The 27,724-nt window shown below is 42.9% G+C and overlaps 2 protein-coding genes across 2 annotated transcripts; both read left to right on the forward strand.

Moving 5' to 3' along the window:
* Nucleotides 1-364: 364 nt before the first annotated feature.
* Nucleotides 365-5,607, forward strand: cog7 (component of oligomeric golgi complex 7). Its single transcript, XM_077625752.1, has 17 exons — nucleotides 365-939; nucleotides 1,048-1,196; nucleotides 1,338-1,454; nucleotides 1,528-1,696; nucleotides 1,787-1,869; nucleotides 2,011-2,133; nucleotides 2,213-2,411; nucleotides 2,484-2,611; nucleotides 2,699-2,853; nucleotides 2,970-3,086; nucleotides 3,345-3,410; nucleotides 3,748-3,925; nucleotides 4,002-4,142; nucleotides 4,220-4,303; nucleotides 4,402-4,516; nucleotides 4,591-4,734; nucleotides 4,937-5,607. The coding sequence occupies exons 1-17, from the start codon at nucleotides 774-776 to the stop codon at nucleotides 5,101-5,103; spliced, it is 2,301 nt and encodes a 766-aa protein (XP_077481878.1). The 5' UTR covers nucleotides 365-773; the 3' UTR covers nucleotides 5,104-5,607.
* A 305-nt stretch (nucleotides 5,608-5,912) lies between these two features.
* On the forward strand, nucleotides 5,913-16,462 carry LOC144092709 (ubiquitin carboxyl-terminal hydrolase 31-like). The gene is made up of 16 exons (XM_077625750.1): nucleotides 5,913-7,644; nucleotides 8,609-8,746; nucleotides 8,945-9,033; nucleotides 9,466-9,558; nucleotides 9,631-9,766; nucleotides 9,886-10,036; nucleotides 10,683-10,863; nucleotides 10,942-11,053; nucleotides 11,132-11,226; nucleotides 11,295-11,372; nucleotides 11,466-11,595; nucleotides 12,146-12,265; nucleotides 12,336-12,561; nucleotides 12,635-12,793; nucleotides 12,879-13,031; nucleotides 13,108-16,462. The coding sequence occupies exons 1-16, from the start codon at nucleotides 7,081-7,083 to the stop codon at nucleotides 14,568-14,570; spliced, it is 3,888 nt and encodes a 1,295-aa protein (XP_077481876.1). The 5' UTR covers nucleotides 5,913-7,080; the 3' UTR covers nucleotides 14,571-16,462.
* The last annotated feature ends 11,262 nt before the right edge of the window (nucleotides 16,463-27,724 follow it).

Below are 27,724 nucleotides of genomic sequence, written 5' to 3' on the forward strand. Positions count from 1 at the left end.
CATAATTGGTTATTGTTGACTTTCTTTGATTAAGCCCGTTTTTAAGAAAAAAAACATCACTAATTTTAAAAATAAATAAAGCAACTTTGACAAATTACTGAAATTTCAGAAGAATTGATTGATTCATGTCTTTAATTATATGACTCAGTATTCTGACTAGGCATGGATGTTGAAAATGTTTAAATATTTTCTAAAGTATATGTATATATACTTAATTTTCCACATATTTGACGTTTTTCAAAATCAGTTTAAAAAATGACAACTCGATATAGTTGAATAGCACTGACACAAAATGGCCGACAAAAGATGACGTCCGCCCGCATCCATTACTCACCATTACCTGTTTTTCTCTCCTCCCTGTTTGTGCTGATCTTGTGTTATTTAAAGAAAGTTGTTGTCATCAAATGTTAAAAACTAGACATTTATTGATGACTGTAACGTGGTAAGTGGTTTTGTTTCTAAGGGAAGGTAAACAAACCCGTACATACCGGAAACTGTTGTCACTATTACTACTACAGCCTCTTGCAGCAGGATGTCCAATGTCTCAAGCCATTTCCTTTCTCTAATACTTTTTGACACCTCTAAATAACTCTGGAGGAGGCCATCGCCTTGTTGGAACTATATCTGGTTGTTATGATTATCTCTTTCTCCTGGGCGATTTATTTTATATTTGTATCGAAACCATTGTTGGGCAAAAACTAGCTGTCGCGCGTTAGCTATGGCTCGATGACATTTAATTTAAATCGAGTGAATGAACAATCCGAAATCAGAGGATGGATTACTCCAAATTCCTGGACGATGATTTTGACGTAAAAGACTGGGTGAATGGCGCTTTTAAGGTAGTGCAGAACGATGCACCGGGGAAAGTGGATACGCATGCTGCGACGTTGGTGATGAAGCTGCAGCTTTTCATCCAGGAAGTCAACAATGCAATCGAGGGTCCGTATACTGCATACTTTCACCTGTCTGTCGTGTTTTGAGCCTAATTTCGCTACTCCACTGTTTTGCACTTTCCTCAAAGTGCAATCTTATCTTTTATTTGTATAGAGACCAGTAACCAGGCCCTACAGAATATGCCCAGAGTACTGAGGGATGTGGAGGCACTAAAGCAGGAAGCATCTTTCCTTAAGGAGCAGATGGTTCTGGTAAAAGAGGACATCAAGAAGTTTGAACAAGATACAGTGCAATCCATGCAGGTGTGTTGACATACAAAATATAATGCAAGTCCCCACTTGATTATTGATGAATGCCTGACGTAGAATGACATTGGAAAAAAAAATGTCCAAAATTCTGCAGACTTTGAAAGTGTCCTAATTATCTGCCAATGCTTCCTTCAGGTTCTGGTGGAGATCGATCAAGTGAAGAGTCGAATGCAGATTGCAGCAGAAGCACTACAGGAGGCCGATAAATGGAGCACACTCAGTGCAGACATCGAGGAGATTTTCAAATCACAAGTACGATAAATAAATTGCTGGTTTCAAGTTATATTTAGCCACAGCAGCAAACATCAAACTTTTCTTTTTTCAGGATCTCTTAGCCATCTCATCCAAGCTCACCAGCATGCAAAATAGTCTAGCCATGTTGGTGGACACACCAGACTACTCTGAAAAGTGTGTCCACCTGGAGGCTCTTAAAAACAGGCTGGAAGCCCTGGCAAGCCCCCAAATAGTGGCAGCCTTTAATTCCATGTCTGTTGGTAAGTTAGGGAGAAAACAAGTTTTGCATGTTGACACCCAATTATTTGCAGCCATTGATTAAGTGGAATTCTTCACCTTCCTTCATGCAGACCAAGCAAAACTGTTTGTCAAAGTCTTCTCAGAGATTGACAGAATGCCGCAGCTCCTTGCGTACTACTACAAGTGTCATAAAGTGGGTAAAGCAATTTAGTAATCTTGTTTTAGTGCCAATAATGGTGAAAAATGACCAATCAATTTTGACTGGGAGGGGGTGGCAGTAAATAATCGATACCAGCAACCAATAAATTTACGAAAATGTTTGTACACCCTGCAGGTCCAGTTGGTGAATGTGTGGCAGGACTTATCTCAGAGCGAGCTTCTCCTGAACCAGCAGCTTTCAGAGTTCTACGACACTTTGTTATCCACGTGGCACGCTCAGCTGCAGTGGTGCAGCCAGGTACAAAAAAAGAAAAAAAACATTACACAGTTAAACTAACCTAAGTATTGTCATTAACATTGACTTTAACATCCATCAGGTGTTTAAGAACCCACATGAAGTGGTGACAGTGCTACTCATCCAAATTCTAGGCGCCATGGTGCCCTCCATTCCCATGTGCCTTAACACGTGTATGGATCGCGCACCCCAAGAGCAACGACTCGACACGTTGTTGGAGCTCAACAACACGGCGCTGACCCTGGGACACAACTTGGAGGCCGCCATGATCCCACACCTGGGCATGTATATTGACAAGATGAATATGTATGCAAAATGGAATGGCCATTGTAACCTCTGTCGTTTCCCTATAGGTGTAAATAACCTTCTGAAGGTGAATGAGTTGGTGTGTGCGCTATATGACCCGTATAAGATGTACCAGTTACAGTATGGAGAGTTGGAAGAAAATCACCTCCTCATCCAGATCAGTGCTGTTCCCTTGGTGAGCTCCAGTACGATAAAGCGCATGTGCATCATTAAATTATTTTAAAGGGAATGTAACCCCTTTCATTCTACGATCTGTCCTCAGGAGCACGGAGAGGCCATTGATTGTGTGGAGGAGCTGAAGCACTCAGTGGGGAAGCTATTCGGCCTGGCAAATTGTGCCGTCGAGCGCTGTGTAAAACTGACCGACGGGCTAGGCGTATGCCGCCTCCTCACGGCTCTTAAAGCCCTCTTCACCAAGTAAATTTTCCTTCACGTACAGTGTTGATTCTGTTTGCTGGACTTTTTTTTTATTTGGATTTTAAATGGATCCTGCAGCCTGCGTTGACATAGGTTTTTTTTTTTTCCTCCTCCAGGTATGTGTCGGACTTCTCAACTACACTGCAGTCAATCAGGAAGAAGTATAAACTGGAGGACACACCAAATTCTTCTGTTTTCCAGGAGGATTGGACTGCTTTCCAGAACTCAGTCAGGTTTGGGATGATTAATCAACTTGAAACTGCTCCATTTCTTTTTGGTCTCTACTGCAATGGTTATAAATGCTTCCATGCATATTTCTTGATACGTTACAAGTGTGGCCGAAGCATATTTAATATTAGAAAAATAACACTCCACAATACAATAATTATGCTGTACTGGTGCTTTTGCCTCAATATGTAAAAATCTGGGCCTGTTTGAATGATGCGGTACCAATTACATTTTTTTTAAATTATTAATATTTATTTTTTCAGAATCATTGCCACTTGTGGGGAGCTACTGAGACAATGCGGTACCTTTGAGCAGCAGCTGTCAAACAAGTTAGTGAAATGGTCTTTATCATTATTATTCATTAATGTGCCATTTTCATCAAATGGATGTATTGGACTTCTATGCCTGTCAATGGCAAGCCATGAGTTAATCAAGTGCAGGGCGTTTAATAGGTATTGTTAAGTTATTATTAGCATTTATGTTTATTATATTGAAATAATGTACATGTGTGAGTACATTTTCTATTTTAATCAATCAAATAACAGAGTTAATGTGCAAACATGTGCATATAGTTACAATATACAATCTGAGGATGAAATTTCAAGTCATGCCATAATCACGGTCAATGCAGAAAAAGTCCCTTTCATTAATCAACCTTTTCCATAGAATCATGGGCACGGCAGGCAAGTACCTGTCGGATTCGTACAGCCCTCGCACCCTAGCGGGCATCCAGGAAACCAGCACCGCCGACAGGAAGAAAAATCCATGGCAGGAGTACAACTACCTCCAAAGGGGCAGCACGGCAGAATACAACGGTCTTATGGAATTGCTCTTCTCGTTAAAGGTGTGATGCCCTTTAGTTGAGATCGTAGCCTACCTATATGAACTAAAAGTGACCCAAGTTTGTATTTGTGTCACAGGAGAAAGGCGCCGGCAATTCCAACCTCTTAGCTGAGCCAAGAGCTGCGCTGACCCGACTCAACCAACAGGCCCATCAGCTGGCCTTTGACTCAGTCTTTTTACAGATCAAACACCAGCTGGCCCCCGTCACCAAGATGGAGGTGAGCTCCTATGGAACCTGTTCTTATTTGGGAGAATTGGAGTACTTATCTGCGTATCCTTTGTTTTTTATTCACAGAGTACAGAGTCTCCAGGTTTAGGAGAAAGCTACGCTGAAGACTTGCCCTCATTCAGCCTTTCGCCACAAGAGTACATTACAAATGTTAGTTTTGATCTTTTAAGAAGGACTTTCTTTACCTATTGCAAGGTTATGGGGATGTTTCACGTAAGTGTCAACTACACACTGGTATACTCTTCCAGATCGGTCAGTACTTGATGTCACTGCCACTTCACTTGGAACCCTTTGTGACACAAGAAGATCCGGCGCTAGAGTTGGCTTTGCATGCTGGGAAGTTACCGTTTCCTGCAGAGCAAGGTTACTGTTCTCCACGGGATATTTTGTTGTAGTTCATTGGCGACTTTGAAAAACAGCCCGGCAAACTTCTCCAGGTGATGACCTTCCAGAATTGGACAACACGGCTGACTACTGGCTGGGATCCATCGCTCGGGCAACTATGCAGACGTACTGTGACGCCATCTTGCTCATCCCTAAACTGAGTGCACACTCCACCAAGCAGCTGGCCACAGACATCGGTAAAAAAAAAATAATAATCTTGACTACATACGATGCAATGTATGGAAGGTTTGATAAATCATCAGCACCATGCATCAAGGTCGTACACAGTCATAAACTGATGTCACCTGAATTAGTTTAGTTATGTGCATTTGGTTTAATGTGAAACACAGTGCTTCTTCTATATTACTCCATTTTTTTCAAACTTTCTGTACTCCCCAGACTATTTGAGCAATGTGATGGATGCTTTGGGTTTGCAGCCGTCTCGCACCCTCCAGCAGCTGGTTGCCCTGTTAAGGGCCAAACCAGAAGACTACAGACAAACTGCCAAACAGATGCCTCGTCGACTAGTATCTACCATCTCCGCTCTCCGATGTCTTGACTACTAAAACAAACTTTGGTGGATATTTGGGTCCCTCTTAGATAGCCATTTACAGTGCTATGTCCACTGAGGTGATGGATTTTGTAATGAATATCACTTCTGCATTATGTTACGTAATCAGGGTATAGGAAACAGCAATTAAAAATTGTCAGATCCTTTTCTTAGTTATAATGATCTTATGTTGCAAATTTTATTTAAGATAACCAACTAAATGTTTCTGGAGTTTCATATTTTGAGCAATCATTAATTTTCGTTGTGCAATTTTCAAGCCTATTTTAAAGTATACTGTAAATGTGTATATAAAACATTTACACATGACCATATCTTGTTGATACTCCTTGAAATAAAATCTATTAGTGGTGACCGCCAATTTATACTCGGATTCACATTTAAGGACAATTTGATTTTCAGATTATCTAATCACCATTAGTCTGCCAATCAGATTTAATAATCCACCTCAGGATCAGAAAGATGTATATTTTTCCTGTTATAAAACGAATTGTCATTCTGAGCTGCTCCAAGTTCTTTTATATTGTGCATACAAACGCAACACGATATTGGTGGTATTTCGAAGTTTGTCAAATCCGCACTCCAGGTCTCTCCTCCAAAAATATTTGATCTGTGGATGACTGACAATCATACTAGTATTTATGAATAGTTTGACATTGGTTGGCAGCACTTTGTGATTGTGATTGGTAGTGGTGTGGACACTGGTGGAGAGCATCATCCGGCATCATCCTCATCCAGCATCCACCTGCTCCCCTCCACCATGGACCAGTGTTCGGCTGCGACGTCATCCGTCCCCGCCCTGCCCGCCTGCAGTGTCGCTGCCTCCAGATGAGGATGGACTCGGCGCACGGCCTTACCGTCCATCCTTTTCCCGAGCGAGAATTAAGGGGATCCGAATGCCACCCCGAGTGACAACCCCTACCCCCTCCCGTCCAAAACTTCGGAGACGGCGGAGGAGGACCGATTTGAAGAGCGGATCCGTGCGAGGGGATGCTCGAGCTCGAGCGACGGGCGGTGGAGCTCCGCCTGCTCGCGGGGTACCGACAATGAAGACCGACGCCAAGGAGCATTAAGGAAAACAAAAGCATAATACGAATTAAAAATCGCAAGCCCGTTTGAGGATTCGACGTGGACCAGACGCGGCGGGATACCTTTTTGGACCGGGTGGAGCCGCTCGTCGTTGAATAAAAGATGAGGGACCCCCGCCCTCCACTTCGGAGCCGTGGATGTTTATGTCGTGGGCTGCCGTGTCGTTCGCTCGTAGCCGTTATAGAGACGCGATGTGCGGGCGCGCTTGAGAGAGGCGCCCCGCTCAGGGCGGTTCTCCATTACTAACAACATATGGTGTTTGTTTTTATGCAAGCGGGCCTGTTGGCTCATTTCTCAACTACCGGCTCTTTAAGTGGAACATGCCCGGGCCTTGTGAACAACATGAGCGAATGATGCCGCGTGGGGGTGGCGGCCAAGTGATCTAAAAAGGATTTAGTAAAGTGTTTTTTTTCCTCCTTTTTTTCTGGCTCTCAAAACAGATAGGATATGTTTTCTTTTATCATCGTTACGCGGTAATGTAGAGACCACTTAGGTAAACCAACGTTTTATGTGACGATATTATTATTATTACTACAGGAAAATAATACATTTAAGGATACTGATGATAATGACAGTCGTCTGTCTGTTTATAGGGACCAAATTGTTTTTCAACAAAAGGCGGCGTTCACCCAAGACTGGTCGCCAGCCAAATGTAGGGTGCTTGTAAACAAACAACCATTTACTCGCGTTCTATGGACAACTTTGTCTTAATTCCATTATGTTTTTGGAATGTGGAATAAAGCTGGCGATAACCCAAGCAACCATAGGGAGGACATGCAACCTAAACACGGAAAGCTCGCAGCCCAGGTTCAAACCTTAAACATCCCAACAGTGAGGCGAACGTGCTGACAACTCATTTAGCCTTCTCCACCAAAAGGCAGCCAAAATGTCCAAAGTGGTAACTAACAAGGAGAAGAAATCCTTCAGCAAGAAGCTGTTCCGGAGAAGCTCAGTGCGCTCTGTGGGCAGCTTCATGAACAGATTTCTTCGGACTCTTTCCACTTTGTCCCATTTTAGCACAGACGAGCAGGCCGCCCACGACGACAAGGACGACGCCTCGTCCGTCCCCACGACCACCGGCGGGTCGCTCCAGTCTGACGACAGCGACTGTGGGGGGTTCCCCTTCGGCGACAAGGTGCCAGGTGTCGCCGGGCTGAAGAACCACGGCAACACCTGCTTCATGAACGCCATCCTGCAGTGCTTGAGTAACACGGAGCTCTTTGCCGAGTACCTGGCCTTGGAGCAATTCCGGGGGGAAAGTGCCGGAGAGACCGAGGCCAGCGGCGGTGCTGATGCAAAGGCGAGTAAGTCCATTGGGGTCGTGGTTCAGAAGAAGTCCAGCCAGCAGCAGCAGCAGGAGGAATCTGGGGAGGTGACAGAGCAGCTGTCCGGCCTGGTCCGAGCTCTCTGGACCTTTGAGTACACACCCCAACACAGCAGAGACTTCAAGGTAGGCTGTTGTACTCATATCACGTTAACACCTTTACTGCCAAAGACGTTTATATCTGTCATTTATTTATTTTCTGAACTGATTATCCCCAAAGAGTTGCGCAGAATCACACTTAGAGGCAATTTGGAATGTTCAAACAGCCTGCCTTGCATGTTTTTTGGGATGTGGGGGGACCCAGAGAAAACCCACGTAAACTCCACACAGTGAGGACTGACCTGGGCTGCCTTATGTTGCAATAGGAAACGATAGATGCCATGCAGAAAAGTAACAAATGTCGAAAACTAGCAATATGGCGAGTTGGTTCATTAATTTTCTGTACTGCTTATATTCACAAGGATTGCGGGGGTGCTGGAGCCTATTCCAGCCAACTATGGTCTCCAAGCGTGGGACACTGAATTGGTGGCCAGCCAATCGCAGGGCACGTTGCTTCTTACGAATGGAAGGAAGTATGCGTGACCTCAATTTTTATGTATTAATTGGTAGTGTTCTTTTTAAAGGACAAAAGCTAAAGCATCCATGCTAAAACAAGGTCTTTACTAAAAAAAGGTCAGGTTTTATGGTCAGAGTTGAAGCACAAATGTGGTGAATTGTTTTTTAATGTCGCCTGACACTCACTCATCAGCTTTCGTAACCAACCTTTTCATCTTTGTTGCCTTTTAAATTCCATGCTGTTTATGCACTCTTAACATTGCATCTTGTGCTCAGCTATTATCATCTTTTCAAATTACATAAAGACAGAACCTGAATTCTTCAAAGCGTGCCTATTTTGGGCTATTTTTTTCTTCCCTACCTTCATTGCCAGCCAGATTTAGAAATGTTAGACAATGTTAAGATGTATTCTTCCATTCCAAAATATCTACTGCTTGTGTCTCAGCATAGTTAGTCAAATCCATTAAACATATAAAAGGTGAATACTTTGATGCTTTGGAAAGTTGTATAATATATGTGTCTATGCCCATTCCAGAGTGTGGTGTCGAAGAGCGCCCTTCAGTTCAAGGGCAACTCCCAGCATGATGCTCAGGAATTCCTCCTGTGGCTGCTGGATCGAGTTCATGAAGACCTCAACAACATCATCCATCCTGACATCAGACCCCCGAGGACGGTAAACAGACACCACACTTTCACACGCCAGAAAAGAATTCAACTCATTAACTGCTACTGACAGTGATAGGCATCCTATCCGTTTGAACTGGTACTCTCCCAGTGCTGGGACTGGACATCTCCCGCCGGCAGTAGAAATTAACCGAACAAAACACAGGGGCGCTTTCTACATTTTTCCCTTTTTTCCCTTCTTTTCTAGCCCCCAGTAGAGAACGTAAACGCCCCTGAAGAATCCCCACTTCCAGCGCCTGGCTCTTTTGTGCAGGAGCTTTTCCAGGCACAATACAGGTAAAACATCCGCACAACTACTGTTTGCTTTCATATTTGACAACTGCAAAGAATTCCAATTCCATTTTGTTGACTCACAAACTCTGACAACATAAAATGGACCACATGGGACATACAAGTCTGTATTGTATTCAACTCTGTTTACCTTTGTTTAATACAGTAGTATAGTATATCCAAGTTATATTTTAGCGGGCAAATATTAGCACATCATTCATTCTAATGACCAAGTAATAATTTGTGCCTTTCCCTGCCACTTGAAATGAATTGGGCATCTTTCAATGTCAATGCCAGCCAATTCGTTACTATATAACTTGTCTTCCTTTTTTCCTCCATGTTTTGGTTTGTTGTGATAGCAACCATAATTGTAAAAGGTGTCAATCCAATGACACTATTTTAATGCCTTCTTTCAGTTTTGTTGACATTTGTGTGCAGATCCTCCCTGACTTGTCCTCACTGCCAGAAACAGAGTAACACTTTTGATCCTTTCCTCTGTATCTCACTGCCAATCCCCGTACCTCACACGCGGTAAGTTTTTGGACAATGAAAACTCATACTGACAAAAAAATATAATCCCCCAAAACATCTCTCTTTCTGCAGGCCCTTATATGTAACAGTCGTGTATCAGGGCAAGTGCTCTCACTGCATGCGGGTCGGGGTGGCCGTGCCTCTGTCTGGAACCGTATCAAGGCTTAGACAAGCTGTGGCGCAGGAAACTAAAATCCCTTCTCAACAGGTACTTTATTTTTCAAAATTGACATAGAATGATTTCTGCCAGACCTCAATATGAAGAGGACATTCAAATAACGTCAGTGGCGGTGCCTTAAAAGTTCAGTTTTTTCCATCCATGTCCAGATTGTCCTGACCGAGATGTACTACGACGGCTTCCATCGCTCCTTCTGCGACGATGACGACGACCTGGAGATCATTCAGGAAAGCGACTCCATCTTTGCCTTTGAAACGCCAGAGCTCTTCAGGCCCGATCAGATCCGCTCCAAGCGAAGCGGTAGGACAACCTGCCCATTAATTTGTGCAAGTAGTAGGACCAATCAGATTAGGCGCTCGCTAGACACTTCATTTATTCACTTTCCTTCTAATTCGCATGGCACTTGAGGAAAAAACTGTCTGCACTTAAGAAGTAACTGCTAACTTTATTTTGTTACTGGTAGCTTGATTGGTGTACCTAACAAAATGACAGCTAAATGTAAAAAAATATGCTCGCAATTTTGGACAAAAAAGTAAGCATGTTTTTTCATTGCCAATAAGCCAAATTACATGAAGTTTTTGTTATTTTATTTTATTTTTTTAAGCATAATGTGTATGTTAGTGTTCAAAATGTTTGCATCACTTTGAAATTTCTTTGTTCTTGGAGAAAAAAACGTTTTTTTATGAAATGAATGAGAAAATACAGTTATATAGTTGTGTACTATATTATCCAAATTCATATTTTGGGCTGCTATTGATGGTAATGGAAATCCGATCCATTTTGACTAAATGGAATGGAGGTCCTTTGCCATCAACGGCACTGAAAATGATCATTCACTTCCATTCCTCTCAATTCAAATGGTAGCCAATTAGTGAATAATTGAAAAAAAGTTTCCATTATTTTTCACATTAACACTATTTGTGTCACAATTTTGTTGTGAACGCAGGGAGTCCACACGCCAATCTCAACCAAAATAACTTAAAATACAGCACGGACAACAACAGGTTATCCCCGCAAATCCAGGAGCCCGCAACACCACCCCTCAGCCCCAACAAGAACACGGGGCCCGAAGAGAAGGTGGTGCTGTTAGTGTGCAATAGAGCTTGTGCTGGCCAGCAAGGACGAAGGTGTGTCTAGCGAAAAGGAGCTTCTTGATACTCGACTTGACTTTGGACCTTGTAAATAGTGCGTTTTGAATCCAACAGGTTTGGGAATCCTTTTATCCTCTACCTGGAGCGTACCGTCACGTGGGATGTTCTCCAGAAGGAGATTCTGGAGAAGATGCGTCATCTTTTGCGTCCTGGAGCAGAATTGCAGGTATATGTACAAATAAGTCATTATTAACTGCAAGTTACTAATTTGTATTTCATTGTTTTGCTCCATATTGTCTTAAAGGTCGGGCCCTTCACATTACGTGTGGTCGGGGTTGTCGGGATCACGTATCTTCTTCCTCAGGAGGAACAACCGCTCTGCCATCCTTCTGTGGAGAGGTAAGGCTCGGCATTCCTAATTTACTTCAGATGCATGTGAACATGTTGTTGTTTTTGTTTATTTACAGAGCATACAAGTCTTGTGGTCCTGGTGGGCCACCTCATGTCAAAATTGTTGTGGAATGGGACAAGGAGACTAAAGACTAGTAAGTTGGACTTGGAGGCCAAACACGCACCGTCACTGAAGGAGGCAAACATTTTGTAATAATAATAATAATCTATGTTGCGTTTTCTTACAGTCTGTTTAAAAGAACGGAGGACGAATACATCCCTGACGCTGAAAGTGTACGTCATGCGAAGGAGCAGCACCTCCAACCTCAGAACTGCTCACTCGCTCAGTGTTTTCAGCTCTACACCAAAGAGGAACAGGTAAATGGAAACATTTCATGCACCATCCATCAATAGAATGTCCTTGTTTTCCAGTCCCTTACAAAAATCCATGAAATGATCAAAAACACATTACATGTATTAAAAAAAGCAGTATTGGACTTCAAAGTTAAAAACAAAAGAATTGAAGAAGTACATTACTGTACGAATAGATGTTTTTTTTAAATATGTACCTATAGCATGACACACCGTTTGAATATTAACGCTGCTCCCAAATATAGAAAGATGAAAAATATTATTAAGCTTCCCATGCTTTGGCTTTGACGTGCCAAATACCTTATTTTCCCACTAGAGGGAACTATTAGACTGTTTTATATATACATTTAAATGTGCTCCCTATAATTTTCAATTTTACCAACAATATGTCATTAATTCATTTTTAGTTGAATAAAATTGATTGGCCGGTTATCTAATAAAATATATTTCTTACATTTGCATTGCATTCTGAAAACTAGTTTCATTAATTTACCTATAATGTTAAAATGGAAAAAAAGATGCCCTTTCATGTCAATGGCAATATCTTTTTCCCCAGCTTGCACCTGATGACGCCTGGCGATGTCCACACTGCAAGCAGCTTCAGCAGGGTAGCATCAAGCTGAGTTTGTGGACCCTGCCCGACATCCTCATCCTTCACCTTAAACGCTTTCGACAGGTAGGAAAATGAGGGGCCGATGTCTGAAATCTTTAAACAAAACTCACCACGGGATTCTCGCTCATTTTAGGACGGAGATCGACGCATGAAAATGCAAAACATGGTGAAGTTCCCACTGACAGGCATGGACATGGCACCGCACATGGTGAAGAGGAGCCAAAGCAGCTGGAGTCTCCCCTCGCACTGGTCACCGTGGAGACGGCCTTACGGGTTAGGTCGGGATCCCGAGGATTACCTTTACGACCTTTACGCCGTGTGCAACCATCACGGGACGATGCAGGGAGGACATTATACAGGTATCATTCTGCCCTTCCCATTCAGCTGACATGGAATCCATTTTCTCACGTTGCGCTTTTCGTTATCCCCTAGCTCAGTGTAAGAACTCCATTGACGGGCAGTGGTACTGCTTTGACGACAGCGACGTTCATCCGATATCGGAAGAGGACGTCTGCAAGCAGACCGCTTACATCTTATTTTACCAAAGGCGTGCCACCATTCCATCTTGGTCGGCAAACAGTTCTGTGGGAGGTAAGTCGTAACATTCTCAACCCGCATTTTTCACTTCTGTATGCTTCCATGACCTTCCTTGACAGGCTCAATTTGTTCCTTTTAGGATCTACGAGTTCATCCCTGTGTGAGCACTGGATCAGCCGCCTAATGGGAAGCCGTCCGCCGAGTCAAGCCTCGTCCGGTTCTTCCAGACGAACATCGCTGGCGTCGCTGTCGGAGTCAGCAGAGTTTGCTGCTGAACGTAGCGAGGATGACGGTAAAGCTTCAAATTCTTCTAAATATAGGAGCGAGTGCTTTATCTTTTAGTGAATTTTTATCTTTCTGACGTGCAGGCTGCCGACCTGTAGTGAGAGGAATGCAAAGGCAGACGTTTTCTTCCAGAACGTCCATCGCTAGTCCTCTAGTTCTCAGCGAGAACGGCCAGAAGCCCTCTTGGCCTCATTCTGCCAAGCTTCAACTCCGCTCTAACTCTCCCTCGCGCTTCTCCTTAGAATCCCACTCCTCCTCGCCAACACTGGAAATGATAGGCGAGGTGGTTGATACCAATCTCTCCACATTCAACGGGTCACCTAGGATCGGAGGTAAGTCGGCCCTCGCAGCTTTAGATCATAATCCTGGCAGTAAACGGCTGATAGAGCAGCTCCACTCCAAAGCTGCGTCACAGGCCGAATCGAGAAGTTTGTTGCAAGTCGGGGATAATAACAATCTAGTCAGCCGGGCGGAACAAACCAGTCCTCGACACGGGACGAGCGCAAAGGAACAGAAGCAAAGAAATGTGGCCGCAGATAATACAGGTGGCAAACGAAGCTCAAAGACCGGGACGGAGAGTGAAAGGAGCCCCAAAAAGCGTCCCGCTGCTTCCTCAACATCATCCAGCTCATTGTCTCCTGCGTCCCCGGCTGTTGTCAAGTCACCAACTCGAGCTCAGGCTAAGGGGAGCACGTCCAATCCAAAGGATAAGAGTGACGGACCAAACAAAGCCAATAAGCCCAGTTCCTCGAGAATGGCCACACCCTCCAAAAAAGGCTCGTCCCAAACTCAGGAGGGGTTACACCCTGACTCAGCCCAACAGAGGAAGAGCGGCTCCCCGGGAAGTTCGCACCCTCCGAGAAGGACAACGCCCAAAGGAGGCGGTGATAAAAGCTCAGCTTCGGCGAGGACTAAAGGAGCGGACAGGAGTGCCAGTCGGGATTCGTCACGGACCAACGCTTTGTCAGAGAAGAAGGTCAACAACGGAGGTCCTCCGTCCAGGACGGGCGCCGGCAGTCGTGCGGAGGGCAGGCCAGGACGGGCCGTGGAAAACCGGACCGTAGCCCGAAGCTCGAGCAGTAGCTCTTCCATGACCAGCCTGCGATCCTCGAGCGTGGTACCCCCGTCCGTCACCCTGTTATCGAAAGCTCCTCGAAGGAACAGTAAGACTGAGGAGAAAGCCTTGTCCTTCTTCAAAACTGCCTTGAGGCCCAAAGACGCCCGCAAGTCGACGGATGGCGGGAAAGCGGGAGCCACGGATCTGAAAGGGAATCTGGAAGACGGTGGAGATCCGGCGAAAGACGCTTCCAGCAAGAAACTGCAGAACTCAACTTCAGAAGCTCCCGCAGCTAAGGACAAAGAATCCACCAAAGGTTCTGCTGCAACCCGACATCCACTCCTCCCTTCCACCAAATCCAAACTTTCAGAAACCACCAACCAGAGTTCTTCAACAAAAGAACCCTCAAAGAAAGAACCGGTTAAAAAGATCATGCCCTCCAGGAAAATTCCCATCAATTCCACTCAATCGAGCCAAAGGTCCAAATGAAATCCACGGCAGGGCAGGTGACCATCTCGCTCTCCTTCTAGCGCAGCTCCTAACACTGAATAGACACCTTTGGTTCTTTGGTGCTCACTGGTTTGCAGCTGCCATATTGAACTCCTCCCGTCCAATTTGTTCTATAATGACTAAGGAATGGGTTTTACCAAAGCACTTTGTATGGATCGTGATGATTTCCGGGGAATACTATACCGTATTGTAAATAAGCATGGGTCGCTCATTTACTGGAATGATTGCCTTGTGTCTGTTGCTTAATTGCAGGGACTCGAATGACCACTTCAATACTTCAATATTGCAGGCACTTATTTGGGGAGGGCGGAACTAACAGCCAGTGGAAGCCTGAAAACGAGTTGAAAAGCGTTGAACATTAACTCCGTAATCCGTTTTTTAACCGAATTATTACCCGAAACCTTTACCTCTCCTTAACCAAGGGGAACCAAGTGTCAACTTCAGTGCCTCAGATAATCATACTATTTAATCGAAATTGTATAACTGCAGGAGTTGGTAAATTTATAAGTAAAATTGAATATTTATTAAGCACTGAATATGTAATTTCAAGTAACAGGCACCTCTGTAACCTTAATTGCTGTTTACATACACTTGATGTAGTATTTGTGCAAGAGCCTTCCTTCATGGAGTGTGTTTGAGACGAGGGCAAGAAGCATGTCAGTGGTAACATTCGTCAGAGATCACGGTTCTTAAATGTTTGTGTTTATTTACCTGTGATAACACATCAAGCCCCTGAGTAACCATTCACCTGGCCGACGCCAACATTTACTTGCGGCGCCCATCCTTGGCCTCAGGGCTTTCCGACTGCCACACTATCTCAGAGCATTCCTCCCAAGAAGAACACAGGGTGTATAAAGGCCATTTATTATCTACACGCATACACCGAAAATCTGCCACACTTGTTCTGGTCCACTTGCACAGTCCGGAAATGATCTTTTTGTGGAAAAAAAGGTGTACCACAACTGTGATTTTGACTGTAAGAAGTTACGCTTTCCATTAAAAATAACAAAAAGAAGATTGAAGAAGACTTTGTATACACACTGTGCCAAAAGTGCCGCTAATCCTCTAAACTAGGGGTGTAAAACTTGCAGCCTGAGGGGCGATTTCAGACAATATTTTGTGGCCCCCAACCAGACATCAATGCCCCCTCAAAGTGTTTTCTGTCAACAGGAACCCTAGTTCGGTCTCATGACACTTTTAACAGGTCAACAAGTAAGCAACCTAGCGCAAATGAATTAATATTAGTCAACATTAGTCACTTGGATGGGTAAACACAGGTCCAGAGTGACACTGATTTATTTATTTTTTTGTCTGTGGGGTTGAGCACACAGGCACGCAATTTATATGCACAGAGAAAAAGCTCAGCATCTGAAAAAAAGATGTGTTGAGAAGTATGCACTTTGGAGCACATGCCAGAATGACCAAACTACGTGTTGATTACCCAATTAACTTCCTCCAGAAGAGCCTCTGTCGTCGTGTGATTTAAACATTTGCATTGGATCCCAGCAGACTGTGCAAGTGGCCCCTCAAGTGTATAATTATATATCGCGTTGGAGGTGACTCCTCATCACCGCTTTCTTCACACAAATCACGGTTCATGTGAAATTTGTTGCATGATGACTTGCTTCTGCATGCACTAAACTATGCAAGCAACCTCTTGCTCATGGCCGCCGCTGAGTATGTTGACGTACAGCTCTTGGATGTGTACATAGTATTTCTTAGTGTTCTATTTTTCCAAAAATGCCAGCATCAGTGAGCATGTGAAGGCATTGTTTATTGACGCTTTGTTTGCACAACTCTATATTTTGTATGAATGTTACCAACTGCTCATTTAACCTTCTCAAAAGTAAACAGACTCACTTGAAAACAAAGATCGTGGTGGTTTTTGTCTGAGGTTTAATGCTAGAGATTTAGCGGGATAGACGGCGATGCTTCATAAGGACTGGACGTCTATTGTTGTCAATGGTAGTGTATGTATATTATTGTAGTAAGTCATTTTTAGTGACTAGCTGTCACCTAAGAAATACTTGATATCATTTTTCTTGTAAACCGCCTTCCTACTCAGCGCATAGTTTCAATGGCGTATTGATTGTATTTTTCAGAGTGAGAAAAATACATTGTTTTCCCACCAACAGAAGAGGTAAATATATTACATTATATTGATCAAATAGGGAAAAAAAACAAGATTTACAGTCCATTTCTCCTTGTCTCCTCTTGGTGGAGCTCCATATTTGCTGGAAAATTGCCCCAAAATAACAGCTGAGGAAATGGTTGCAATACTCAATTTGTCCCTGAAAAACGTGCTTTTATTTGAACTGGTTACTTGTATCATTAAGATGAATCGTAGGGTCGAAAAGCCCGACTGCGTTATTAAACTACAGCAGTGTCATTTATTTAGGCAGTGATTCAATTGTACTTTTATTAGTTTGGCCCCAGGGTGGGGGTACTAACCCCGCCTATTTGTCTTTCCCTTCTTGTAATTTTCTATAAATGTCATCAATTTCACCGACTGCTTTCTTACCTCGTCCTTTTCTCCCCCTGGGAAGCGATCAAATTTTCAAAACGGCCCACGGTGACAGGAGACGTACCTTACGACATCCCGGGTATCGTTTTTCCAAATGGGGAGAAGTCACTCGAATTAAAATGCATGCACGACTGTCCTGAAAAGAAAAAAAACACAGGGACTGCAAACTGGCACGAGACTGTGGTGCAAAGGAGCCAGACTCTTATGCTCACATCAATAATCATCTCCATTTTGTATCACTTCCAAGAGAGGCTCATTAGCGAGTCCTCATTGGAGAATTCTCAAGTTTGATCGGAATTCAAGCGTGACATCGGCCTTGGTGACCTGCGAGAGGCGGCTCGTCTAACATGTGGAATGAGTTGACACGTCGGCCGGCATTTGCCTACGCCAGACATGCGGCTGATGCAATCTCGCCGGATTGATCAGTGCAATCTCCGCACCTCCGGTAGCCAAATTTGATCCATATTGATGTTTCTTGAGGCTTCATTTTGAGACACTTTGTCGAAGGATGGAAGAGGAAGGCCACAATTTTTAGCATTGAACCTTTTCGGTCTATTTAGAAATTGTTTTTATCACAGGAGCTCGTATAGCCTTTTGGTCTTTTCGGCCTTTATTAGCGAGATCCAGACTTTTAATGCTGTTTCAGTTTTTTCTGGCTTCTGTGTAATGACATCAAAACTTACAACACACAAACTGGACTCAACCATTTGATATTTCAGTACATCAAAAATGGTTGCATTGGGACTAAATGGTAATGCATGTGGTAGTATACTATAATATAAGTATAGTTTTAAGTAATATATACTCTCTAAGTATCCAATTTGCTTCACTTTTTCCACATTTTGCTGTCATGTAGCCTGAAGTACAGCGATAAGCTATATTTATTCCATTATATTTGCGAAAGTAATGTTTTCCAGTCATTTTTCTTATCAGATTAGTTGTACAGGAACATTCCTTTGAGTTTTTTGTGATTATTTGTATTCAAAGAAGCAATAAAAGAATACATGCATCGCATGACCTTTCACTTTTGTCAAAATAATTTTCTTCTCAAGTTTCTACACAGGAACATATTGAAGCTCTCTTAAGTGTTACGTTTCCATATTGATTTGCCAGCAAACACAATGGAAGATGCGAATGAGAGCAAACAAATGGAACCATGTTGGAAAAGAAGTGGGTCGAAGAACCTCTCAAGTCAGATACTCTGTATGTATTTATACATCACAGAACGGCACCTTCCCCATGCACGGTTTGATTGGTCTTTGTATTTGCTGATCTCAAAGGACTCAATCGTGCTAAATGGGTTTGGCACAACGAGGGCTCATTATCGTGTGACGTTAAGAATCGCTGATTTATTCCCATTTAGCTTCATCTTTAATATTTTTAGTCACGTGATTCTCAACTGAAAAACTGAAAAAAAACGACAAATCCATCCAACTTCTGCAATATGAATCATTGTTAATTATTCATCACATTTTCTATATTGGGGAAAGTTAGAACCTATAACAGTTTACTTGTCAATCACAGAACACAATGTTAAATCCATATAAAATCCATATTCTATTCAGTGTACCGTTCAATTACCCTAAACTTATCATTCTGATAATCAAGCGTCATAACAAATGTTCCTTTTCCCCACCAACCCAAGACATAATTGCATTTTGAATGTAAAAGCTTTTTTTCCTCTCTTACCACCATAAAAGTCCAAAACAGATTAAATAATTCACTTGTTTCGTGAGCGAGCACGTCAATTATTTCTCCCTCTTGCTCGAGTCCAACGGTGCAATACTTTAGTTCCCTTTTAATTGGAGATGAAAAATCCAGTAAGCCTTGAGTGCAGGCGGCAAGAGAGCGGCTTTTTAGTCGATGCAATATATATGACGTGTCAGGCGCGACGGCCACGACTGAATTACATAAAACCGAGCAGATGTACAGAGCGCCTTGGAAAAACAAATGGAGCACCATCTCTCTAGAATCAACTGTGCATGCATTGGACAGTTAGATTTTGATTAACTGCGTTTGACAGCGATAGACGGCCAATCCCTTTGAACTAGGAGGTCTGGCAGTGATCATTCACATCAGTCAGAATGAGTTTTTCCTTCCCGAGGGTACATTTTGTGTCAACATTCTAGATCCAGCATGGTTGCAAATTTTAAATTTTTTAGATTTCTGCCTTGCCTCCCTTGGATTTTTGCACTTGGTCCCACGCCTTGCTTTTTTCGCGCAATCCCCTCATTGGCGGTGACATTAGACCCCAGATAAATAAAAAAAATGCAGTGTTTGATGGGTTCCATTTGAGTCTTATCTGATTTTTCCCCCTTGTGCAGTTGGCAGGTTTCCTCAATTTGCTGCCCATTAATGTCTCTTCCATTATGCAAGCTTGCGTCTTCGCTGGAATCTCAAGACCTTCCCAAACGTGGCTCAAAGTGTGAAGTATGACACTGCGCGTCTGACACTCCTCCGCCAACACTTGCGTGATTGACAGTGGTAATAAGTAATGAAGTACTTGTACTTTTTTTACTCCGTCGCAGTGAAGGATCATTTTTCAGTGGTCCTGATGCCGTGAATTAAAAGGTATTCGTTGGTTTACCATTTGTGGTGATTGATTGAAAGAAAGCTTGTTGTTGTTTTGGTGTTTAGTGGGCAGGCTACCGCATCAGCCACAATGTGTTGGAATTCACGGCTCTGGACCCACATGACAGGAATTCCACATTTAAAAAAGATCCAGTGTCAATCATCACCTCCTATGCATCTTTTTTTCGCTCTTTCTCCTTTTGGCTGGCAGCCGTAGCACCTCCTTATACGTTCTATCATTAGAGGCTTTGCAGTATTTCTGAGATGGAAGCAGCACAGGAGAGGAAGGCGAACACTTTGATGTCATGAGCTTTCAGGGAGGAAAATAACACACTTTGATTTTTTTTTCTTTTCCCAAGCCGTCTTCACTCCGACGCACGCCCCCCGAACATGCTTTTGCGCGCGCATCCTGTCAGAACCGGGACACGAAACCGCCCTGAAATTTGGCACGAACGTCTGACACTTTTTTTTTAACCAAAAGTTCTGTCGTCTTTAGAAGAGAAGACGAGTCAATGCCTGTCCTGTTTGATTTTCACATGAAGATAAATGAGTGTTTGGAGAAACATAAAATGTATAATGAATTCATAAAATCTTTGATGAGTGCAGCTGTCTGTCACGTAATCTGAGGGACCATCCTCCATTTTGTTTTTGTTCGGGTGCACACCAGGATGCTCATGGGAACAAACAACACCCAATTTACCACATCCAAACATTCAATTTCAAATATATAGTCAAACAAAACAAAAACTTTGTATTATAATGTCATTTGATAATGCACTCTTACCTTGAGATAAGGGTTTTATTCCCTGAGCATGCTTGTTAGTCAAAGCAAGTCAAAACAATGGACAAAATCCAATAAACAAAGACTCTTGTCTTGAAAAAAAAAACTATATATATATATATATATATATGAAAATGATCTAAATAGTAAACAAAACTAATAATACATACTTTTCATTCTTTGAATTTGGGCAGCAATTCATGCAAGAAATATTACTAGAGATATATTTTTAATAAGCTTAAAAAACAAGCTTATTTAATTAGACTGCAGTTATCGCAAGGTTCCATTCAAAACCTTTGCAATAAGTCAAAATCTAATTTAAAATACCCAATTGAACTACACCTTAGGCTTTGAATTAATTTGGGAGGAATTAATTTGTTTTAAAGAAATTTCCAACACATATCAAATATTGAGAGAGGACAATCTATACCACAAAAAGATTATAAGAGCAGAATTGAAAACATCAGTTGTAACTGTATAAAAACTTTAACACAAAAGTGTCCATTGTATTCATGAATGAAATTTAATGTTTTATTTCCTATTTCCCAAGAATGTTGTGCAATATTGTGCACACTGCATCACAGACCTGACAAAATTCTATATTTACAGCGACCGTGTTGAGAAAATAAAAGCATTTTTTTCTGTATGTATATTGTACAGTATGACTAGGCTATAAAGTCAAGCAGAACACCCATGCTGGTGTAGACCTTTGTTCTACGATAATCTTAATGTAAATGATGTACTGTCATCTGCCTTTCTTCACAAATAGGCTGTTGAAAGCCCCCCTATCAACATCTTAATGTAACCTTTGTATGTCAGCTCAGGTGTGGTAGGTCTGCAGTCCGGGGTGCTGCTGACACGTCAGACGTGTTTTGATTTCATCCTGAGGCAGCCTTGAGATGAGCCTTGTTATCCTCCTCAGCGAGATGCCAGGCATGCATCCTAATTAGCACACATCTCCTGGCGAGTGTTCCATCTAGGGCCTCCAATCTCATCGGATTCGCAGCCCGCATCGGTGAGAAAAGGTCCGATGGAGGCATAGGTGGACATTTTGGACGATCATCCCCTCGTTGCAGTAGTTTATAGAAAATTCTACACACCCTGGTTCAAATGCCAAGCTTTTTTCTAATGTAGAAAATGAAACCTACATAAAGGTCGGTCACATAATTGTGAACTATTCAAAATGGCTATGTATGTGCTTTAGTTCGTAAAGTTCATGCTGTTCATTTCATTTTCCGTCTGCGTTTCAGCATCTTGATAGTGCCTCTCCGTCTCTGAATTGCAATTTCAGGGTCACAAGTTTTGGCGCTTCCTGTGACAAAAAGACAAGATGACCTGGCTTTAACTCTCCAGCGCTTTTCTCATTTCTTCTGCTCGCTGCTTTCCTCGCCATAAGCTCATTAGAGCGCATCACCTCGGCACACCTATTACGCTTCTTCCCCATGGACTGTTCTTCCAACGGTGCTCTGCAAATAGTTGTGAGAACGTGTATCATTATGTACTTGCGACTGCACCATACAGTTGTCAGCACTTGGCTTTAATTTGGCTCCAAAGCCACCAGCGATTTAGACCTCTGGGACATCCTGTCGGCGTGTAGAACTATTCGGAAGTGCGAGGACCGAGCAGGGTTCAGTGCCGAGTGTCACTTGCTTGAAAACCCCAGGAACTCAGTTTTTTTTTCTTCCTTGTGTGAAGATACTGAATAAAGCATGGAGAGTGCGATGTGCAAGGAAAAAAAGATAGTGTACCTTAAATGGAGCATGCATGTGAAATGCATTCAGCTGCAGGCCTCTGCTAACACTTGTTATAGAATTACAAACAAAAAGCTCGGGTATACTGGTGAAATTCTGTTGCTTTTTCCGAAGCTCATTAAAAGTCAGTGAGGAGCTGAAACCTATTAGGCTTCGATGAACTACATCTGGGTGACATTTCTGTGACTTTTAAACACTCTCAACATTGTCTTCAGACTATAAATGATTTCATTTGCTTTTTGGGGAGTCATTTGCTGCATCTTTGTTTGAGGGTTCTTTGCAGAAGTATTAAAAAAATGCAGTATATTTGTCAGCTTTTGATGGAATTCTTTACTTCGGCAACAAAAAGTACTCAAAATAATCCTTTGATACTTTCGGCTAATTACGAGAAAAAAATCACTGGGGAGTATACGACGCGTGTGCTAAAATTGATTTTTTTAAAAAAGTCACGTGGCCCATCGGGCAAGTGGTGAGTGTGTCGGGCTCACAGTTCTGAGGTCGTGGGTTTGATCCCAGGTTGTGTGGAGTTGATATGTTCTCCTTCGGCTTGCATGGGTTTTCTCTGGGTCCTCCAGCCCTGCAATTAGCTGGCGAACGATTTAGGGTGTCCCCTGCTTGGTGCCCGTAGTTAGCTGGGATAGGCTCCAGCACCCCCTGCAACACCTGTGAGGATAAGTGGTTCAGAAAATGAATGGATAAAAACCCCACATTGCGTGAACCGCTGAGTCGGCTTCACTGCTTCGATTTCTACCAAATATTTATCAATGAAAAACTAATACCTCATTAGCCATAGCCAAAATAGGTCACATCCGCCAAGAGGTTTACCATTTGCATAGGTTGCCTCCTACGGGAGTTTCAATTTGAAAAGTAGGCAAAGTTTGTGTCTGTGTGAGGAGGAGAGTGTGTGAGAGAGATTTGACCTGCAACCAATCTCCAGAGGGCCTCGCGCTGGGAGAGTCTAATCAAACTCTGGATGCCGCTTGTTCCCCGGGATTGCTCCGTCCTGGCCCTCATGCCTAATTAGGACCCATGTGCACCATCCTCACAATCGCTCGCAGTAACTTCTGGCGCTCACCTGTGTGTGTGCGTGAGAGCGCGTATGTGTGTGTCTGTGTGTGAAGTACCGGAAATGAGCCGCTGGTGTGCAAGAAATGACGGTGACGGGAGAAGGTATCAGAGGTAGTGGAGCTATACAACCGACGCCCCCATCTGGAGGTCACGGGAGAATAATGAATGTTAGGATGGAGACAAAAAAAAAGGCTGATAGTGGAGGTTTGAAGGTTCTAAAAAAGAGGAACATTTTTTATGTTTTCTTTCTTTCCTGTGCTTGTGATTTTAATGGTTTGCTGGAGAAGGAAATGGAGAGTACTATATATATATATATATATATATATATATATATATATATATATATATATATATATATATATATATATTAGCTCCCCCATTTCCAAGTGCACTGTGCATACATCCAATGTGTAGATGGATTATTATACACTGCAGGGTTCCCCAATTTTCTATGAAATGTACTGAATAATGCTGCTGGTATACATTTTTCACCATATTTTATGTACAAATTAGACCAATTGTTGGACCCACCGTTCCATATTTGTCTGTCATCCAAAAATGAGCAAAATCATTAAACAGCTACATCATATTATAACTCCAAATCTCGACTAAAAAAACAAGCCTCATTTCAAAGTGTCCCTTTTTTTTCACAAGGACATAGCAAATAGAGTAATAGACTCTTAAGAGACTACCCTGGGCTGCAATGCTTCAATGCGCTCTGCTACAGAAAATGATAAGGAATACAGTGATAATGTTGCTTTTGTGGCCACAGATCACCCGTTCTCTCGCTGTTTTGCTTTAGTATGCGGCACAGTAGACCAAATCTAAACTTTCCTGAGCAATCATGTGACCTACAGTCTCCCAGTGTATTTGATAACCTGCCATGGTGAGGTGCTCCCTCCTTTGTCTTTGCACCGTGATTGAAATTCCTCCCACCCACTCGTCCACCGGTGGTATCACCGCCATCCACAGCAGACTTGCTGACAACACCCTTGTTTTTGTAGTATGCCAAGAATCCAATGGGCTAAGAATTAATTGGCATCCAATGTGAGTATTGACCACATCTTAGAGGTTAAATTTTTAATACACGATCAGTTTTCACCTCCAAAGACTTTTACAGTAATTAAAGACAGAAGGGAATAGATGGAAATGTACCTGTGTTAACGGGCTAGCATTTAAAGAGGTGCAGCAATTTAAAAACGAATAAGGATTTTGCAATAAAGCTGCACCAGGAGTATTTTTTATAATAATCTCCATTCAATTTCTATTTTAGTGCTTTGGAAATGTAGTAAATTTGATCTTATGATCATCAGTAGACAATCTTAGACAGTCAATAGTACTCTATCTATATCCTCATTGTGTCCAATTGGTGAAGGCTGACTAATAGGTTGATTTAGTTCAGTTCTGTGTACATTTTAATTGATTTTTTAAAATCAAAATGTACCAAATCCCAACTATTCACCCCTATATGGAAGCACTACAGTCATACTACTTATGAAGGCTGGAGCTAGACGTGTTGCTGTTTGTTTTTGTGTTACAATGAATAGATCAATGGAACATCATTGGTTTTCAGGTGCTTCTACTGCTATTCATTTTATTTACAACTCAATGAAATATTAACTATTCCACTGACGTGGACCTTTAGAGTCTTCATTGTTTAGTGAGAGCCACATGGTTGGGCATCTCTGGTCGTCAGTGGCACTGAAAGAGTTAACAATCTCTTCTTGTACGTCTCATCTCTCATTTTCTGAACCGCTTGATCCTCATTAGAGGTGCAGGGGGTGCTGGAGCCTATCCCAGCTGACTACGGGCCAAAGGCGAGTGACACCGTGTATCGGTGGCCAGCCAATCACAGGGCACAAGGACACGGACAACCATGCACACGCACACCCATACTGAGGAGCAATTTAGAGTGTGAAATCAGCCTACCATGCATGTTTTTGGAATGTGGGAGGAAACTGGAGTACCCAGAGGAAACCCATACAAACTCCACACAGACCTGGATTTGAACCCAGGACCCCAGAGCTGTGACGCCGACACGCTAACCACTCGCACCACCGGGCCGCCCGACTCTGAATCAGTTACAGTTATATTGGTCCATGTGGCAAATGATTTTGAAGAACACTTGCTGTTGAGATCTTGAAATTCCAGTTAAGGGAGGAATGATTGTATATGAGACTCATTCACAAACATACGTATATGTAGTGTACTGTAGATCGATGAGGTGGAGTTGAAAGACGACAAGCAGACGATAGTACATCATCACATGGCCTTCGTGTGAAGGCTGAAGGAGCCTCAGCAGGACGACGAGCAACGACTACTCATTCTTGCCATGCACAACAAGCCAAACACCTGCTTCTTGTCTGGCCGGCCGCACATGCTCAGTAAGGCCCCGGGGGAGTTCAGTGTACGTATCTACTTTGCTGCAATTTTTGAGACTTGGTGAATGGAGTGGCTCATGAATATTAATTCATTCATTTTGGACTTTTAGGGTTAGAGTTAACGTTAGGGTTAGGTAGTGAGAAAAGTGAATGTTTAAAAAAACATTCAATGCAAAGGGCAACAAGTCATAATAGATGTTTTAAAGTTTCTTTTTCCATCTTCCCATTGGTAGGTATTGTTTCTCCTTTATCTGATAATTATGTGGTAGGGGGCCTTACTATTTGGCTCGTTGGCAGAAATCCCCAAAATAATCTAAAGGAAATACTGCCAACACGGAGGGAACAATTTATACGTAGGTCAGGAGAAACGCATTAGGCTAGTGAGGCCATTTTATTGTTATTTAATATATATATATATATAAAAAATTAAAAATTGGACGGACAGGTATGTCAATGGCAGCGTCTGGAAAATGTAATTACGGCCTCAATCCAGTCTAACCGCAGAATCTCCTAATTTACAATCCCGAAAACCGCCACAAGATGTTAGTGTTAGCCTTAGGGTTGGTCCAATTGCTCATGACCAAATCTGTCAGCTCTTTTAGGGTTAGGGTTAGGGTTAGGGTTAGAGCTAGGGTTAGGGTTACTGTTAGGGTTAGGGTTACGGTGTTAGGGTTTGTCCAATTGCTCATGACCAAATCTGTCAGCTCTTTTAGCATTAGGGTTAGAGATAGGGTTAGGGTTACCGTTAGGGTTACAGTTAGGGTTAGGGTTACGGTGTTAGGGTTTGTCCAATTGCTCATGACCAAATCTGTCAGCTCTTTTAGGGTTAGGTTTAGAGATAGGGTTAGGGTTACTGTTAGGGTTAGGGTTACGGTGTTAGGGTTTGTCCAATTGCTCATGACCAAATCTGTCAGCTCTTTAAGCATTAGGGTTAGAGATAGGGTTAGGGTTACCGTTAGGGTTACTGTTAGGGTTAGGGTTACGGTGTTAGGGTTTGTCCAATTGCTCATGACCAAATCTGTCAGCTCTTTTAGGGTTAGGTTTAGAGATAGGGTTAGGGTTACTGTTAGGGTTAGGGTTACGGTGTTAGGGTTTGTCCAATTGCTCATGACCAAATCTGTCAGCTCTTTTAGCATTAGGGTTAGAGATAGGGTTAGGGTTACCATTAGGGTTACTGTTAGGGTTAGGGTTACGGTGTTAGGGTTTGTCCAATTGCTCATGACCAAATCTGTCAGCTCTTTTAGGGTTAGGGTTAGGGTTAGGGTTAGGGTTAGGGTTACTGTTAAGTTTAGGGTTACGGTGTTAGGGTTTGTCCAATTGCTCATGACCAAATCTGTCAGCTCTTTTAGGGTTAGGGTTAGAGATAGGGTTAGGGTTACTGTTAGGGTTAGGGTTACGGTGTTAGGGTTTGTCCAATTGCTCATGACCAAATCTGTCAGCTCTTTTAGGGTTAGGGTTACCATTAGGGTTACTGTTAGGGTTAGGGTTACGGTGTTAGGGTTTGTCCAATTGCTCATGACCAAATCTGTCAGCTATTTTAGGGTTAGGGTTAGAGATAGGGTTAGGCTTATCGTTAGGGTTACGGTGTCAGGGTTAGTCCAATTGCTCATGACCAAATCTGTCAGCTATTTTAGGGTTAGGGTTAGAGATAGGGTTAGGGTTATCGTTAGGGTTACGGTGTCAGGGTTAGTCCAATTGCTAATGACCAAATATGTCAGGACTTTTAGTGTTAGGGTTAGCGTTAGGGTTAGGGTTAGGGTTAGCGTTAGGGTTAGCGTTAGGGTTAGGGTTAGCGTTAGGGTTCGCGTTAGGGTTGACGTTAGCGTTAGCGTTAGGGTTAGGGTTAGGGTTAGGGTTAGAGTTAGGGTTAGGGTTAGGGTTAGGGTTAGGGTTAGGGTTAGGTTAGCCTTAGCCTTAGCCTTAGCCTCAGCCTTAGCCTTAGCCTTAGCCATAGCCCTAGCCATAGCGTTACCGTGCGCTAGCGTTAGCATTAGTGTTAGCGCTAGGGTTAGCCTTAGCCTTAGCCTTAGCCTTAGCCTTAGCGATAGCGATAGCGA

The sequence above is a fragment of the Stigmatopora argus genome, chromosome 18 (assembly GCF_051989625.1).
Source record: "Stigmatopora argus isolate UIUO_Sarg chromosome 18, RoL_Sarg_1.0, whole genome shotgun sequence".
Classification (NCBI taxonomy): Eukaryota; Metazoa; Chordata; class Actinopteri; order Syngnathiformes; family Syngnathidae; genus Stigmatopora; species Stigmatopora argus.

Coding starts and splice junctions, on each gene's coding strand:
- cog7 (XM_077625752.1), top strand. CDS start 774: ATGGATTACTCCAAATTCCTGGACGATGATTTTGACGTAAAAGACTGG. Junction 1,697..1,786: donor CTTTAATTCCATGTCTGTTG/GTAAGTTAGGGA, acceptor TCCTTCATGCAG/ACCAAGCAAAACTGTTTGTC. Junction 4,735..4,936: donor GCAGCTGGCCACAGACATCG/GTAAAAAAAAAA, acceptor TGTACTCCCCAG/ACTATTTGAGCAATGTGATG.
- LOC144092709 (XM_077625750.1), top strand. CDS start 7,081: ATGTCCAAAGTGGTAACTAACAAGGAGAAGAAATCCTTCAGCAAGAAG. Junction 11,227..11,294: donor TGCCATCCTTCTGTGGAGAG/GTAAGGCTCGGC, acceptor GTTTATTTACAG/AGCATACAAGTCTTGTGGTC. Junction 11,373..11,465: donor GACAAGGAGACTAAAGACTA/GTAAGTTGGACT, acceptor GTTTTCTTACAG/TCTGTTTAAAAGAACGGAGG.